This window comes from Nestor notabilis, unplaced genomic scaffold (genome assembly GCF_000696875.1).
Source record: "Nestor notabilis isolate BGI_N333 unplaced genomic scaffold, ASM69687v1 scaffold29240, whole genome shotgun sequence".
NCBI classification, from domain to species: Eukaryota; Metazoa; Chordata; class Aves; order Psittaciformes; family Psittacidae; genus Nestor; species Nestor notabilis.
In genome coordinates this window covers 25,585-43,773 of record NW_009910177.1, presented here as the reverse complement: position 1 = coordinate 43,773, position 18,189 = coordinate 25,585, and the positions used below count along the sequence as shown (strand labels likewise).

General features: G+C 41.1%; 1 protein-coding gene across 1 annotated transcript in view; it reads left to right on the top strand.

The window, feature by feature from the left end:
* Nucleotides 1–1,651: 1,651 nt before the first annotated feature.
* LOC104413741 (rho guanine nucleotide exchange factor 26-like) overlaps nt 1,652–18,189 on the top strand; it is a gene marked incomplete at its 5' end in the record, with an annotated part of 22,241 nt that continues 5,703 nt past the window's right edge. Inside the window, 5 exons of the mRNA XM_010024826.1 lie at nt 1,652–1,804; nt 2,288–2,417; nt 4,435–4,509; nt 6,206–6,295; nt 11,520–11,674. Of these exons, the coding sequence (XP_010023128.1) occupies nt 1,652–1,804; nt 2,288–2,417; nt 4,435–4,509; nt 6,206–6,295; nt 11,520–11,674 (603 nt within the window). The remainder of the gene's footprint in view (nt 1,805–2,287; nt 2,418–4,434; nt 4,510–6,205; nt 6,296–11,519; nt 11,675–18,189) is intronic.

Here is an 18,189-nt window from a genome sequence, read left to right as displayed (position 1 = left end):
GTGCATTGCCAGTTGTACTCTTCAAAGAAAACCAAGTATTAACATAATACAGGACAGTGACAACTGGAAATGTTTTGTGCTTTGAAATAAGGTGAGTAGAGGGCAGGAGGGTGCTGGAGGACTCTGCTTTCCAAACATGGCAAGGCTGTGAAAAAATCCTGCTGCACCACTTCAGGGAGAAGAGTGAGGAGAAAGCAGTGCGCTGCAGCAGGCAGCTGTTTGTAGGCAGCATCCTGTTTTTCATCAGGTGATAATACTGTACACATCAGTCAGTTCAGCCTGCAGTTAATGTGTCAACTTTAAAAAACAAAACCAAACAAACAAAAAATTCAAAACCAAAGAAACTAAAAAATCCCCCCTTGATTCTTCTGACTGCAGCTGACCAAGTGAGAATCTGGCAACCACTCGATTCAGGCAGGTTCCTCTAAGCACCCCTGAAAAAAAGGCTTAATTTTAGCAAACCCTTATTGTTAAACACTTGTACAACAAGCTCCTGTTCATCCTGCTCTCCACTTACTTTTTGTTTGTAAAACAGACAATGGAGAATGTTGGTGGCATGCTTAGAAAAATGCAGTGCTGCAAAGTGACGGGTTTTGAAGAACCAGTGTTAGTAATAAGAAAGCATAATAAAGGGCTGAAATGAAATGTTTCAGACTCTCTTAGCTTGATGTGAGATCAGGTGTACTAAGTATTACCTTAATTTTTCTGTGCTGTGTAAGAAGTTTTTCATTAGCTGGTTTGCTCTAGGCAGTTCAGGATTCAAGTGAATCACCCTATGGAAAGGCAACACCAGGATGTGAGAGGTTTCAGCAGCTTTTACGTTTTTGAGGATTGCGCTGATGTTGGAGTGTCAGTGTAGGAAACAAATGACCTCCAGTAGGTGATCTGTGAGAGCTCTCGCACCCCCGACAATAAGATATTTCTAATGACTATCGCAGAAATAAAGGCCTTTGGTTTCTGGTGAAATTAGAAATGCAAAGAGGAGTGGAAAGCTTTCAGAGGCCAAAGGGACTTGCAGGCAGAACAGAGGACGAACAATAGGGAAGTTCTTAGAACAATAGTATTTAGGAGACAACATCCATCAGGCTTTTGGTTTATATTCCTATTTTCACTGTTTCCAGTCTGTGTTTGGTTTAAGAGGTGGATTGAGGTATATGGTACACGAGCACTTTGTCCAGTTCAGCCTAACGAGTACTTTTTTATTCTTGGTTTAGGAGTCACACATAACTTTATTTCATTGAATATTTCTGGTATTGTGCTTCCTTTATTACAAGAGGAAATGTTTTAATGTGTGCTTGGAATTGTTTTATTTCTTTTTCACCCCTGTTTCTGGAAATTCTTGTCCAACCAGCTCAGTAACGCTGTTCTGGTTTTGGCAGCTAGAGAATGGGAAGTAGTTTTGCCAGCATTGCTTACACGGAGCTCTGCCAGGTGACACCGCCACCGTTTGGCCTGTGTCATGTTAAGGTTTCCCTTAACCAGTAGGTCTGCCAAAGGAGAAATGATCTCACTTTTTCACAAACCATTCAAGTTGTCATTAGCTTATAGAACTGTGGGTTGGGTCAGGTGAAGTGCAAATCACTGCAAGAGAAATTCTGCCTTTATTTTTTTTTTTTTTTTAACATGAGTATCTTATTTTCCTTTTCCACAGGTTCTTTACAGAACTTGAAGCAAGACATCAGAACAACATCTTTATTGACGATATCAGTGATATAGTGGAAAAGCATTCCTCTTCAACGTTTGATCCCTATGTCAAATACTGCACCAATGAAGTCTATCAGCAGCGAACGCTGCAGAGATTGCTGTAAGAACTGATTTTAAAATATGGTTGCAAAACCACCCCCTTTCTAGATGGAGTGAGTAGAAGGCTGTGGTATTTGGTACAAAACCTGGCTTCCAACTAAGCATGTGCTTACATGCCTAGCTTTTCTTAACATGCAAGTTCCTTTGAAGTAATTGAGCTGTGTCTGTGTGCAAGGGCCAGTCCTGGTTGTGGTCCTGTGTTCCATTCCTTGGCCACTGATAACATGCGGTTTAATCAGTGTCAAAGGCACGCTCTCCTTGTACTTTACGTGTGAGTCTGTTCATGTGTGAGGGCAGTTGAAGTTTCCAAATGTCAATCCTGGTCTTGCATATCTAAGTAAATAAGGCTGAAGGCTAGTTGATATGACTCCTTCATAGCACACGTTTTCCTATTAATAAAATCATGATTTATTTAAAATCTAGCAACTTTCACAATTCTTTAGTAAAACTTACCATTTAATTCTCTCCTCCCTTTTTTCACCAGAGCCACAAATCCAGCGTTCAAAGAGGTGTTATCACGGATTGAGTCCCATGAAGACTGCCGGAATTTACCAATGATCTCTTTCCTCATTCTTCCCATGCAGAGAGTTACTCGTCTTCCCTTACTGATGGATGTGAGAACAGTTTTCTGGTTTTCCTTGATGTGTGTTCTTCTGTTAATGTTAGCCTTCTTGCATATTCAATTCCTAGGTCACTCCAGTCTCTTCATCTTCTTACTCCTGCCAAGTACTGTAGATATGTAGCAAGGCTGTAGATACTGGTCTACTGATTATGAATTATTGTTGCATTTGTTTGCTTACTGTGATTGGTACCTCCTGCTCCTGATTCCCCTTTCAAAAGTTAAATTTTAGACATTCTAATAGAAAAAAGGTACAGTAAATGGTCAAAATGAATTTGAAAACAAGGAGGAACCTATCATAGAAACTGTGTATAGTGTTAAGACTAAAATCAAACCCTACAGTTTGGAAAACAAGACTTTCCATTGTATAGATTAGGTAAGGGCCCTTCTGCAGTAAATACTTACTTTCAGGAAGAGGGTCATTAAGAGGGTCACAATGTAGCCGTGAAGAATGAGCTCTGTTCTTGAAGGCATGGGAGCTGTTTGTAGATGGAACAGCATCAACAGACTCCGATTCCCACCAGCATGTTACACTGGGCATTCCGTTCCTGTGCAGGTTACTGGGTGCCTTAGGAAGTGCAAGTGAGTACTTGTGAAGCAGAGTTCACACCAAGATTCATGGCATTTTAGATAAAATTCTAGAACTAAATTTATGAGCTGGACACCAGCAGTAGTGCAGATTAAAATCCAGGCTCTGGTTCTAGCATTGGAAAGATCCACAAAGAAGATGAATAATTTTGTTCTCCTGTATATGTGCAAACTGTGCATTGATTAATTTGATCATCTGGATAGTACTTAGTTCATTCATGGACATTGAGTGCTCTCTTCTCTGCAGTATGTTTCTAGGTAAAAAATGGCATCATAACCCAGTATTACTGTAGTGTGTCCCTAGGTGTGCCTTCCCCTTCTTGTTTTTTTCCTTTTCTTCGCCTCTTCCCCCTCTTCAGCTAAAAACATCTAAATAAGCAAACCAAGCATTTTATTTTCTACTGTTCCCGTTTAATTTGTTTGTTTTTCTTGGATATTGTTGTGTAACCCTTACGTTGATACTTCCAAGTGAATTTGATTTTTAAGGCTTCAGTACCAGAACTACAGCTCCAACTACATTCAGAGGAGAGAACATACTAAAACCAAAGACTAATTTAAAGTAAAATATCATAAAATGTTTTTGATTCTCAATCAGAAAGTAATCTAACTGGTTTGTCATTGATTGCCTATTTCTGGTAGGGCTTCATCCTCACCTCTAACTCATAAGAATGAGCTCTGCAAATAGATGTAACTGTCATGTAAACCATAGATTAGATTCACTTCTAATTGCTTTCCAGCATTTCCTCTGTTTGGGTGCTGCAGCTGTGCTCCCTTCCATGTGCCTTTTTTGTTTTAATAAGGTAATACTGATGCATATATTTTTTCCTGGTTCATGTTGGAACTAGATGATCTTAAGGTCCTTTCCAACCCTAACTATTCTATGATTCTATGATTCTATGTACCAGTGTAGCCTTAAGAGCCTTTTCTTCTGTTAATCCTTTGCAAACACTAATCTTCCACAGAGAGGTCAGACAGAGTAATCTGGTACAGTTTTCTTACTGTGCAACTTACAACAAGTGCAGTTGTAAATAACTGGGAATTTCAACTTCCAGAAAAAGCCTAACACTGGAATAGGAAGAACCTCGTTCCGTACGGCTGCAGTGCAATTTGTTGTGGGTTGACAGAAGTTGGAGATAAGTTGATGAAGTTTCCCCTGTCCTGGGAGGGTGCAGCCTCCCTCTTCCACAGTGCTGCTGTGGCGAAGAAGGGCCACAAGATGTGTAACACCATGTGGCTCCAAAAGCTTTCAGGGGAGGTGTTCTGTTAGTGTGACAAAGCGCTCTGGAGGAAGTGATCCAATGTTGTCTCGTTGATCTCAGTCCCCAGCTGTGACTTCACCTCTGATTTCAATTAATATGTATGTGCAGTTCTTTGTCACAACCTGTGCTTCCTAGTCCTCTGAAGTCACTGGCATTTTATTTCAGACTATTTGTCAGAAAACTCCCAAGGATTCATCGAAATATGAGAACTGCAAGCAGGCTCTGAAAGAAGTGAGCAAGGTATGTTCCTCAAAGTTTAATCTGGATGCAGAAGCTTTTCTGCTTTGACTGTTTTCCTTCCAAAATCACGCTGCATGCTTTTGTCATTTTTGGAAACCCACTGTGAGAAGTGGATGGTTTTGGGTTATTTTAGACACCTGAGAATTAATTACCATATTTATTATTCATCTTGTTCACCTGTTCCATTGTGTAGTCATGCATACTTGTTCTGTTTGCTGCCAGTCCTGATGACAGAAAGCTGTATGGCAGGACCGGACATAATCAAAAAAGCCCAAGCACTGTCCTGACAGTAGAGAAAAGAAAGCTTACGTTTCCATGGAAGGTTCAGAATTCTATCTGCTTTTATTGTAAGTTAACCAGGTCAGCTCCTGTCACTGGTCCAAAGTTGTTCTTTCTCCTGGAGTCACTTTTTTGCCAAGAATCAGTGGTTGGGAGTAGGAGCCCAAGTCCATTTTCCATGCACACATCGTAAATTTCAACAGCACTTACTTGTAGAATAAATTCCACTTCCTTCCACTAGGACCTGAGAAATCAGATTACCTTTTTTAATTGGTGGGAAATTCCAATCCATCTGTTTTAATATATTCTGGAAATTGTCAGCTCCTTAAAACAGAACATGGTGGTGTGAAAAGAAATCCCATGGATCTAAGGACTGGTTATTTTTTGCCACCAAGTTCTCAGAATTTCAGAAACCGCAGTTCATCAGAGGCTGTTGTGAATGTGAAGTGCTGGGCATGCTTTAGTAAAAAAAAATCTTTCTTGGCACATCGGGGCTAGACATTACCTTGGCCCTAGACACCCTTGTCTACTTTAAGGGAAAAAAATATGATTTCCATGCATAGGTAATGTAAAGGGCAAGAGCACTAAAGCATAAAGCCTCTAAATTCTTCAAAGAAAGGCCATTAGGGATCAGTTTTAGGCCTAAATTACTGTTTGGTTATTACTTAAGAAGAGAGTCTAAACCTGGCAACATTGTGCTGCTGCACCTCAGCTGGGTTTTCCTGAAGGAACAGCGTGTGGCGTGTGAAGCGCTGGGTTATAGAGGAGGAAGAGGCCTATTGGTGGTTGAGAGGCCCGCATGTGATGCTGTGGGGTCATGAGGAATGTGTTTTCATGCCCTTCCATCTCTGCCCCTTGTTTTTACCTGCTTCCCACCCCCATGTGCAGGCTTCAGGGAAACTGCTCTCTGAAGGTCAGCTGCAACTGAACTTTTTCTGGGATACCGTTTGCTTTAGCTTAGCAAGCTGGTAGCTTGACGCCTGTGTTGGGGCTGCCATCTGTGTGTGGTGGACATGGCAGCATGTCATGCTGCTGCACCAGTCTGAAGGTTGCTTGTTTTGGAGCTGATCATTAATGCAGGCAGAGCTGTGGCGATTCTCCATCAGAACTTTGGGCTGAACCTTTGTACCATATGGATGCCCCTGAAGAATAAATAATTACTGTAGTAGTACTGGATAATGCAGGTTGAGGGGGATCTCTGGTCATGCAGTCCAGCCTCAAGGCAGAATTGCTGTCAGACCTGGTCACTCAGGGCTGCTTTCAGTGTGGTCTTGGAAATGGGGCTGTGACCGTGCATGAAAATCTTGTTCCTGTGTCAATTTTATGCTCCCCCAGAAATGTACTTTATAAAGCTACGAAAGTTCGTATTACAAATCTCAAGTACATGAAGCCTGTTAAATTAATGTCTCCTTTTTAGTTGGTACGTTTGTGCAACGAAGGTGCTCGGAAAATGGAAAGGACAGAAATGATGTACACAATTAACTCCCAGCTGGAATTTAAAATCAAGGTATGATGATGATATTTGTCACCATAAATCATGTGGCACATGAATAGCTTTGACCACATATTAAATGTCAATAGGATCATTGCCAGCATAAAAAGTAACTAGTGCAGGCTGTAATACTGACCTGACCTTTCAGTCAAGGAAGCAAGTTTAGATTCTGAGGCAGGAGAAGTTCTGGAAACTCAGAGAGTAAGTAAGTCCTGTTGGAGTTTGAATTGCTTTTTTGTCTCTCTCTCTCTTCTCCTCACATAAAACAAATACAGAAGACTGTACAGCATCATTTCTGATGTGTGGAGGAATCGTTGCAGCTCCCCACTGGAAATGGAGGTCATTGAACAGTGTGTCTGCTTAATTGAGTAGTTGCTGAAGTCTCTTGAGAGTGGGTACTTCTTGGAGGAATTAAAGAAATGTTTTGAGGGAGCCATTGCATTGCGAAGCATTTTGTCTTCTCATTTTGGCATGTGCTGTGGCAGTGCGTGGAGATGTTCTAGTAAGTTTCTATACATGTGGACTGACTTTTCTGTGAGCTGTAGATATATGTAGCCATAGGTATTTTTAGGGTTTTGCTTAGATTTCTGACTGTAGGTGAGGAACAAATTATGTCTGCCTTTAAAGGGTGCAGCAGCGTTTGTAATTGATACAGCAATAGTGGAACTTCAATAGCCTCTTTGTATGACACAGTAATTCTTGCAAAGAAATGATGTGTTATGGCAGGATAAGAATTAAACCTTTTGTCTGGTATTTCCATTTCAAGTAGAAAGATTATGTTATAGCAAAACATTTTTATATATATATTGAATTAAGTATTCTATGCTGTGAAGACAAGTTGCTATAAAGATGTTGCCGTTATGAGAGAGGCCAACTGCTGCTGGTTGGTGTGGAGATGTACTTGTACATGATAGGAAAGTACACCTGAGCAATTACTTTCAGGCCAAGAGGAATCCTAATTGTATTTGACTATCTGGATTCACAGCAGCATGAAATAAAAACACAGGCCTGTTTCCAGTGACCTTAGGACGTGTTTCTTGGAATTCCGGTCTATTTCTACATGATTCTGATAGTCTGCTGTGAAAACTGCCTGTCTGAGGCCCCATCCTTTTTGTGGGAGCTGCCTGAGGGAAGGGTAGCGTTGGGGTGCTGCACAGCACAGCTCTCGGGGGCTGCTGTGGGGAGAGCCCAGCAGCCCACTTGGAGGTCACACTTGTGGGCAGGAGTCACCCACCTTTGCCTGTGACAGCAGGACCAAAACAGTGCGATGCCCACCTGGAATAGCAAGCAGCTTCCATGGGGTGAAATTGCTTAAGCTGAACTACACCTGTATTAATACAGTTTACAGTGATAATGCCAGAGTTTTGTCTTGCTTTACAGGCATACTTGCATAACCCTCAGATAACTGTAAAGAATCTTAGGAGGCTGAGAGATTCCAAATTTTTTCTAGTATTGAAAATACAATATTAGGCTTTTATTTTTAAAGTCCTCTACAATCATTCTTTTGGTAGGAACAAAGAGCATAGTTCTGACACAGAAGTTTGGGGACTCTGACACCCTTAGGTGACCTGCTCAGCGGTTTCATTCATGGGTTTTGAATCTGCAGAAGTGCCCAGCAGGGCCTAATAGGCATCCCAACCTCACAGGAGCAAGAGGCTCTGTGGGACTCATCCCTGTGCGTGGTCACTTGCAGCGCTCACCAGCTTCATGGCCGTGAAGCAGCTTCATGTGTGGTGGTGTTCTGTATTTTTTAATGCAAGTTTTTAATTAGTGCATCCTAAATGTGCACTTAGTGGTTCAGACCTTATCTGTGGTTTGAGAGCTTGCCAGCTGGCATATAAAAGACTGCTTTGGCTGCATTTCAGCACATTTTTAAGTTCTGACAGCTTGTTTTATATAGAAAGGAGAGAGCTGACACGATGTACTCTTTTGGCAATTAAGGAAAAATGAATATTAAAGTAAAAACAAGCTGCTTCTCGAATAGAGTCAATTAGGAAAATGTGATGAACTCTCTTAAGAGTACAGATTAGAGGAATTTAGTTTGTCCTCAAATAGGAATCTTTAAAGGACTTCGTAAAAGGATCGTCATGGTGCTATAATTCTGTTTTATAACCATTATAAATTAGGTCAGCTATATCTGTTCTTGCTCAACCTCATAGAGGGTTTGGGGATTTTTGTTTATTATTTTGTTAGATGTAACTGTAGTGTGTTTCACAGGAGTACAAGAGGAGCTGCTCAGATGTCACTTCTGTACATGGCTCATCTGTAGAATTGAATTTTTAATTCATGTTCCAAAGCTTTTATTCTTAAATCTTTCATCTTTAGCACCAGAAAAATTGTGGGGTTGGTTTGTTTGGTTTTTTTTTCCCTGCAAATGTGTTGTTTTATTGTTCATGAAACAAATGTATGTTACTTCAGTGTTCAGGGACCATCCAGCCCAGAGTCTTTCCATTTTGTGAAGTCACTACAAGCGCAACAGTGTGATGGTTGGGGCACGGGCTGATGTTCTCCACTCCTCTATCACTGCGTGGAGCCATTACTGCATTTCGAGAAATGTAAAGGCCATTTGTTCAAAAACTTCATTTTCATGTTACTCGAAGGGACCAAACCAGCAGAGGTTTGACTGAAAATATGCCAAATGCTTTAAAGCCAAGTGTTGATACAAAGCTGTGTTTGATTTCAGTGATGGGGCTCAAGAGTTCCTCTGAGGTGTTGTGTCTGAGCACTGAGCTAGACTGGCCTGTCGTCACCTCTGAGGTTTAACAATAACCCTTTAATAATCTGACCAACCATGGTAAAAATGGCCTGATACAGTCCTAGGAGAAAGCGATGAAGCTGGATTGGCAGAAAGCCCAAGTTAAGTGGCTGATCCAGGATGAGTGACAGTTAATGAACTTTAAGTTACACCGAACCGAACTGATTGATTCACTAACAGACTTGGGCAAAAATCTAATTACAAATAGTGATTTGAAACAAAATTCAGCATTTCCAAATGAGAGAATACAGTAGAAAATGCATTTAATAAACTAATAGGTAATACAAACCTTAAAACCTGCAAAAATTACATCAATCAAAACAGAATATGTGAGCTTACATTAATTGGGAAGAAATATCTGAAGGGAATTTTGTCAAGATTCCATACACTGATCATGTCTTGGTAGCATGAATGCAAACCCACCAGGAATTGCAGCAGGCAAAAGAAGTATGTTGGTATCTATCAGTAGCCGCTTGGGAAGTATTTGGGCTTTGTAGACCTCACATAGGTCTACAGCACAGCAGAGGTCACCTTTGTGCCAGGGACATCTGTGTTTGGGTACCAGGCAAGGGCAGCATGTTGGTTACTGCCTGTTCTGGGTGTGCTGGGTCAGGAATCAGTCTAGGGCAAGGTAAAATGTGGAATGCTTCTTCGATGGGCAACAGGTATTTGAACAGCTTTCACATGATGTTAGGGTGCTGCCTGCTAAGGGAAGGCAGGAGGTGGGAGTGCTGCGGTGCTGCATGGGGGCAGGAAAAACATCTTTGGAAAAGCCCCTGTAAAATTGTATCTCGACACTCAAAACCAAGGGGTGGCTGCCTGGAAAATGAGGGAGTTACTATTCTTCACTTCCAGCAGTGAGATCGCAGTCAGAGCACTGTCTTTTGGTTTTGGCATAGTACTATGGGGCAAGTGCTGGCAAGCTGGAGTTAGCTCAGTAAAAGGCAGCTAAAGTGATTAAAAGATACAAAAAGCCAACCCATGCAGAATGAAGATGACAGATGACAAACTGAATGAAGAAATACTTTGTACAAACCCATGAAAGGTGCTTTAAATGGGGGGGTGGGGGGAGAAGAGGGGCAAGGGGAGGAGGGGACCATCTTAGATAAAGCTAGGACAGTGCACCAGTAACCATATGATGTTTCAGGAGCTCCTAGTGAGGACAGCAAATACGTGGAAAACCTCCCTTCCTGCTATTAAGGGAAATAATGTGGGAGGTTTGGTGTGGTAATTACCTTGGAAGAATGATTCTACCTACACCTTATAAATTGAGGGGTGAACTGACTGAGAGCCACTGACACGCACAGTGAGTTGTCGTGCCTGGTCTGAGGGGGTGCTCTAAAGAGCCCAGACCCCACTATAGTGGCTGCCTGGAGCTGTCTGACTTGCACTGTAGCAAATCACAGAGCAACTGTGGTTGAGTGTAGCATTCACTGTTTTCTGGCCAAATGGAAAACGGGGAAAAAGCTGAAGGTCATCCTGAGGAAGGACAGTTGTTTGCTAATGTGGCCTTTCAGAAGTGGACAGATGAAGAGACGTCCTCTGAAGACTTTTAGACGTGTCTTTCGAAAAACAGGTGAATTCATGATGTTGTGAGCAAACTTATTGGTTTGGCATTAAAATGGACAGCTGCTTCAAACCCTATGTATCACATACTGCTTTACACATTTTTTTCAGAGCTGTGTTGAAACTTCAGTTTACTTACAGAGTAGAAAATGGATGCTTCCACACATGATTGCTAAGCCTTCTGCATTCCTCGCCTTACTTTTTAATGCCATAAAAGCCTGCATACCCTGAACTTCTCAATAATAATGTTCAGTGCTGTACTGGGACTAATCTAATCTTGTGTGCTCTCTTCCTAATCTGTTTGTGTCTAACATGCTTACAGAATACTTCACTGAGGGTTGTACAGTGTATTTCTCTGTTAAAGGATTTTACATTTTTTTATTCTGTGTGTGGCACAGAACACACAGAATGAGACACGGTGTAGTACCAGCTGGCCTCAGGGAAGTGATGAAGCATGGTGCGCAATAGCCCTTGGGTTTCACTGAGAAGCTGGAGCTCTTCTTCCCAACTGTGTAGGCAGAAAAGCTGTGAGGTACCTAGGGGAAAATCCAAAGGTCATATGTGCTTGAAGGACGATTGCGTACTCCACAAAAACTTACATATTCCTAGAGAACAGTCTCTTTATTTTTAATCATCTCCTTAAGAGATCTCACATGGTCTGTTCCATCCCAGTGGAAGCAATCAAGTCTGTTCATTCTTCCCTTAGATGGGCAATTATACCATGTGCATGAATGATTTTCAAGTATTTGCATGCTACTACTTGTGTATTGTAGGAAGGACAAAGATACCTTAAGTCTTGATAACCTGTTATTTGAGTTCATTCAAGCATTTTTTCCCCAAATACATAAGACTCTGTTAGCTGATTGTTTTTAAACCTCTACTTTTGAAGGATTAAAATGTTGTTTTCTTGCTTTGTAGCCATTTCCACTGGTTTCCTCTTCACGCTGGTTAGTGAAAAGAGGCGAATTAACAGCATATGTGGAAGACACTGGACTTTTTTCTAAAAGAACTTCTAAGCAGCAGGTGTACTTCTTCCTCTTTAATGATGTCCTTATTATCACCAAGAAGAAGAGGTAAGAGTGTCACCAGTATAACACTGCCTTTGTGTTTGGCTCCTTGAAGTCACTGAGAGAATGGCCGAGTTACCATTGTCTTGTAAAGTTACTGTAGCATGTGCCTCAGCCCAGGGAAAAGGAACACGGAAGCTTCCTGGCTTCTCATAGTGTGTGTTTAGCAGTGACAAGTAACTACTGAACAGGATTTATTTTTGTCAAATGCTGTCAAAATTCCAAATTGTCAAACTAATTTGAAGAGTTCATCCTTGGTGCCTTAGCAAAGGGAGAAGTTTGGGAAGGATAAAGAGGTAATGTTTATTCCCCTCCATGCTTTCCACAGTTGGGCTGGATTGGGGAGTGATGTGTGGGGGACAGCTCTAGCAGTCTCCATTTTACCACTAGATTTGAGGAGAGGTTTAGAAGAATTGAACAGAATGTACATCCTCTGCTGTTGCTATTAGATACTACTTGAGAGATAAACCTTATTCTGGGGATAAAAACTGTTTAAAAATAATTGGGTTTTTTTTATCTGGGTTGGCCAGTTAAGCCAAATGCTAGCTATTTTTAAAAGATACCTTTCTGTGAAACTTCAAATCCATCATATAAATAAATTTTGAGGATGAGATACGGTATAAAATCTGTGAAGAAAATGCTAATACTTAAAAAGAAAACTAAATGAAAATGGAGGAGAAAAATACTAAGTGAAAATTTTGGGGTTTTTTAATGAAGATGGGAAGACAAGTGAACAGACTTCTCTCCAGCTATCTTACTGATGTGAACACATTTCTGAGATTGTGTTTATCAAAGCTTACACTGAAAAGCTTCTGTGAAAGTCCCTTGTTCAGTCCCTGGCAGCACATCAGAGTTGGACTGCACTTCTTTGAACAGCGTGTTTCTTCTCTTATGGGACTGCCATTAACGTATGAGTCTGCTGGTAGCTAAGTAAATGTTGGAGTTGGGAAAACACTGACGCATCTATTATCTGTGTTATTACATTGTTTATTGGTTTGCTATGTGATGGCCTGGTATCCAGATTATAAACTAGATTTTTATAACAACATATCTTATCCAAAATCTGGGGCTTGTGATTTACGACAGCTGCCAGCTGTTGGAATTGAAGTGTCCTAAAGGGGCCCAGAGGTCGAAATTGGAAGAATGCTTCATGTGGATGATCAGGTTCATAGTCACTCTCTCAAGACCCCCAAACAAACAGATGCAATTGAAAAGCACTAATTCCTGCAAGCCTCCCAGATACTGAGCATGAAGCATGTGCTTTGCCTGAGTGAATCAGCTTATTAGTAATAGTTGAGTTCTCAGTGATCTGTTTTCCCACCCCCAGTGTTACCATGGGTGCCACAGCAGTGGACAGAAATATTTGTTGCTGGTTGAGTTTAAATGTTTGTATTTTCCTTGAGCAGTTGCATTTCAGAAGATTCTTGACATTGCTGGGGAGGGGGCGGAAATAAAATCCCTCTTCATTGCTGCACTAAAAATACTAATTGCTTAGTGCCCCAGTCGTGCTGTTCACCCTCGCCCCAGAGTTAAGTTCCAGCCATCCCCTCTGAGCAGTTTGCCATATATGTAGACCTCACGCAGGCAGCCTAGCACTGGCTCGGTCCTGACTTCTCCAGGGCTGGGCTTGGTGGGACCTGCCAGAGATGTCATGTGGGTAACTGTTGAGTAACTCTGCTCCAGCCAGGTAGGGAGTACATCACTGCTCCCATCTGTGTTTCAGGGACACTTGCCAGATGTCAGAGTCATCATTGGAAGAACTGCATCTTTTAACACTGAGTGAGCAAGGGGCCCAGAAACCTGTTCATAATGAGAACTGTTACATTTTAGCTGTAAAAAAAGATAAAGGGAGGTCTTGTGGTGGAGTATCCCCAAGGCATGTTCACAACATCATAGAATGAGTTGAGTTGAAGGGACCTTAAATTTTTAATGTATTGCCTTGATATGAGCAGTCAATGCTAGCATGTGTCAGGATGTCTGCTTCTTGGTGGAAGGGACAGCTTTTGTACGGTTGGTGCACAGGAGGGTACCAGTTAATTTTTGTACATGTGAACACCGGTGTCTGCTGGGTTATGGCATTAAGCAAAGAGCTGGGTGAAGTTTGGAGTGCTCAGCATACGCTTCAGGGTTGCCTGTGCAGTCAGCGGAGAAGGCAGGTCCCTTTGGAGAGCAGTTCTGAGTTGGAAGCCTAATTCAGTTTGTCCAGATTGCCCTCCAGAAGAGTGTCTTTCATTCTCTGACTTTTTCAGGTAACTCTGGGAAATTAATGGAGAAATTTGTAAAGGTAAACATTGCGAATACTCTGCAAAGACCCAAGTGTAGACTGATTTTGAGTAACCTAAGTATTTCATCTGTTGTTCTTTCAGCTTTGTGGCAGTGTTTTATCAATCACAGAACCACAGAATACCAGGTTGGAAGGGACCTCAAGGATCATCTGGTCCAACCTTTGACATGTGTTCTCCTTTTATTTATCCCCTTGCTGTACAGTGAGTTGCCACCATTTTGGCCATGACATCCACTACAGGGACCCAAAAACCAATAGCTTATGCTGACACTGGATTTTGAAGGTAGTATTCTGACACGAGGAGTAATTAATCTTTTACAGTTGTTCTTTCAAGCTGCCTCAGCTAGTCAGAAAATCCACCAGTTACATCCTGAGTGCTCTTGGGAAATTTCAGGTGAGCTCCAGGGAGGGCTTATGTTTCTGAATAAGTGTACATTCATGGAATACTCTGTTCTTCTGTAATCCCCTAAGGAATCCCCTACCACAGGAATCCTGTCTGTCTTAATAGCTCTGTGGCTTGTCAGCTCTGGAGGTGTCTCAACAGCAAAATGCAGCTGGACTTCATACACTGGATTCACCCAAAGGTTCAGGGCTGCCTGCAAATCCAGGGTTTTTCTCTAGATGCCGGCGTGATTTTGTAACTAATGGCAAGCACAAATGCAAAGTAACTTCTGTGGAAGACCAAGGACTGCAGAGTAGCACAGCTGAAAACAGTAAAGGGGATAAGGGGGACTATGTGCTTGCTGTTAACCCATGGGCAGCCAGAACAGATGATATTAAAGCAATAGATACTTGCTATTCATAAAAGCACTTCTAAAATGTGTACATGTTCATTGCAAAGGGGTTAAAAATAGTCGTCTTGTTTCATGTTCTGATTCAAAAGAAAAGCTTAGCAAAAAAGTTCAGTCTTAGGCTGAAAATGGATGTGGGCCTGTTTGTGTTATCTGATGACAGTAACTCTAAAGGGACGTGTTACTCCGCTGCCTGGCTGGGTGGTTCTGTTCATGCACATCTGCTCACGCCAGCGCTGTCAGCTGTGTCAGTGTATTTCATTACCTGTTTGGAAAGAAGAGAGTTTATGGGCCTCACGGGGGGCACAGGAGGTAGAATGGTGAGGACTGCCTGTTAGTGTCAAATTGGACTATTTTGTTGAATGGAGACAAGAAAGAGGAAAGATTTGTAGACGTTTATCTCTGTTGACTTATTAGTAAGAAATGCATTTCTTATTAGTTAAGCCAATGTGTAGACTGCATCTCTTTTCCAGATGGAAAATTCCCAAAGAATTAGAGCAGCATCCCTTGCTTGTTTTGCATGCTCTCTCTTGGCTAGACAGGGATTCCCAGACTAAAATACTGAACTGGCTTCTTTAAAACAAACAAAACCCAACAAACCCAAAATCCCCCACTCCAACCAAACCAACCAGCTTTTTCCTAGTTTAGAGTTTACATTTTAAGAAAAAAGAAAAGGGGAGAGACATTTTTTAGATAAAAAATGTTTTTTCCTTTTTAAGTAGGTACCTTCAGCTACTGTGGATGGCACCCAAAACAACTGTCCTGAAGGGATAAGTAGCATCTTTTTGCAGTTAAATGAGTAATTTTGAATCTGGAGGTGGATTTAGGGGAATGTGAAACACAAATCCAGTCTCTACTCTCTCCCCTCTCACAAACTCTCTTAAAACATACTTTCATACAATAGGACAATCCCAGTAAATGCAAGTGATCAGGGGTGAGCTGTGTGCACGTCTTTGCAAAGGAAAAGGATTTACAGAATACATTTGAATTACAATTCCTTTTAGCATCCCTGGGTTACATATGCAGAAATTAGAATATATCTTTCTACATGCTGATATGTTGAAGATTTCTCCCAGCTTCTCACTGTGCTCGTGTTAAATGGCTTTAATTAGAGCAAAACCTGTCTGTAATCTGTATTCTTTCTACTTTGGGACCCAAGAAGTCATGTGTAAAAGCACAATTAACTTGGCTTCATTCTTACAGAGCTTCGGCAGAGTTTGCTCCTTCCCCCTCATTTCCTTTTTACTCTAAGGAATGTGGAAGCAGCAGTCTGATCAAAAGTGAGCTTAATCAAAACTATGTGGAGAGGTTTGAAAGCTCTTCAAAGTTCTTGCAGCAGTGCTTTTGGAAGTTGTGGTATGTTTTTGCCTTTGTCAGTGGTACCTGAACAGGAGTTGTGATTCCAGGTGAACTGTGCAGAATTGTAGGTCCTGTTTTGAGATTGGAGAAAATTAATTGGGGAAGAAAAATGCTCATTATCTTACGAATTGCGGTGATTTCAGTGCTCCTATATGATGAATCTTACTAAGCTGCTCTGTCATTGCTTCTGCTTTCTTTGTAAAGACCCCAAGCTCCTCGACAAAAGAAAAGGTATTTGCAAGAATTAGTTCTGTTAGTATCATGTTCTGTATTGGTCGTTTGAGAATGTACAAAGCTGTACTGCAGAAAACCCACATTTCAAGTATTTAATTGACAGAACAAAAGTAAAAACATACCCCATGTAATGGAAATAAGAACTTTCACACTAGACGCACTGGCAGGAACTATTAATCCACAAAAATCCACAAATATAATATGATCTGTAAACCTGTTGTCACTTGAAGAATAGATAAATTCTTCGCATCCTGTACAAGTCACAGGGGTCAGCAATAACTTAACATTTTGAGTCATAGTGTTCTAATGTTGCTCAGTTGTGTTTTAGGAATTCTTCTGAAGGATGAAAAATGGGAATTACAAAGACCATTACGTTAACTATCAAGGTATTGGCAGGTATTTTTCTGACAGCTCACAAAGTGGGGAGAATGTATCCCAACAGCTGTTAAGTAGTCATCTCTTCATTTTCTTACAATATCTGAGCAACCATAAAGGAAGAACACGCTTCAGTTGCACCTGCCAGAAGGAGTATGTCACTATCAGCATTTCAGATTGCTTAAGTTCCAGGTGTTTGGGTTTTGATTTGTGTCAGTTCAGTGCTTGAGGTTGTGTGGATCTCTGGCAGCAATATTAATCGTCTCAAGTATTTTTTCAGTTCAAATTCTCAGAATGAACCATTGCAAACTGAGGCTCTAGCACCGCATTTCATCAGTCAAGACTGAGATCTAAATAATGTTTTACTTTAAGGTGGAGTTTGTATAGTTGCTTCTTAAAGTTTGATCTGTTTGATTTACTGCAAAACTTGACAAACAGAGCAGAGGACGGGCTAGGAGGGGAGAACTGGTTTGATGCCTCTGTTAGCAGGCGCTTTTTCTATCTTTTCTTGTGGCACCAGTATAAGACAATAAATCTGAAAAAGTTTACAAGCTTAGATGAAATTATGAGGTAATCAGTTTGTCATGTTCTGGGTTCATGATAGATCGTGGTAAACCTGCAGATGCACATAAGGCGGTGCTGGGAAACATTTTGGTTCAGTGGAAGCAAAAAGGCTTTTTCAGGTTATCAGTCTTTCCTTGTGATCACTTGCTGGTTTTTAAATGATGTAGATTCTTTTAACTGTTTGATTTTTTTACCTATATTCCACAATTCAAAATTGGGAACACATCATAATTTTCCACTTGAAAAAAACATGTTTCCAGTATTGCCTTGATACGAGTAAATTGCTAAAACCAATAGACAGGAGAACTGTTTGAACTCACGTCAGAGTGCTGAAGATGTCCAGGTATTCTGAAGTTGAAGCACTTGTCATAACCGCATCATGACAAGTGGGCAGCATGCCTTGTCTAGATATGCTTCTTCCTATCTCTGCAGGGTCTTCACCTGTCAAGATGATTTTGATTAGCTCAAGTGATTCTCACATTTAGAAATAAAAGGTTGCTGTGCAGGGAAGAATGTGTATTTTCATTGAAGTCCTGTTGTTAAAATCAGTAACACTTTTGTGATGTCTGATGTTCGGTCCCCGTCTCCACCTGCATTTCAACCCTAAGGAAAGTAAAGCTGCTAACTTGAATAATTTCATAGAATTCTTTATAGTCATGTTGGAAAGTTACTAAGTGCACGTAGCAATCTTTATTCATATCACTTAGAGATGGTATAGTTATTTACAAAGTACTTTCTAAGAGGTAAACTGCACAACGCTTTAGCAAGACCAGTAGTGTGTGAGAAGCCTTTGCCCGTTTTTAAAATTATTTTGAAAGTATTATTAAAATCGTTTAAAAGTATTTTAAAATGAATCTCAGTGGTGTTTATCTGGAAGCAGAACCCATATCCATCATCTTACAGGGACAGGAAAA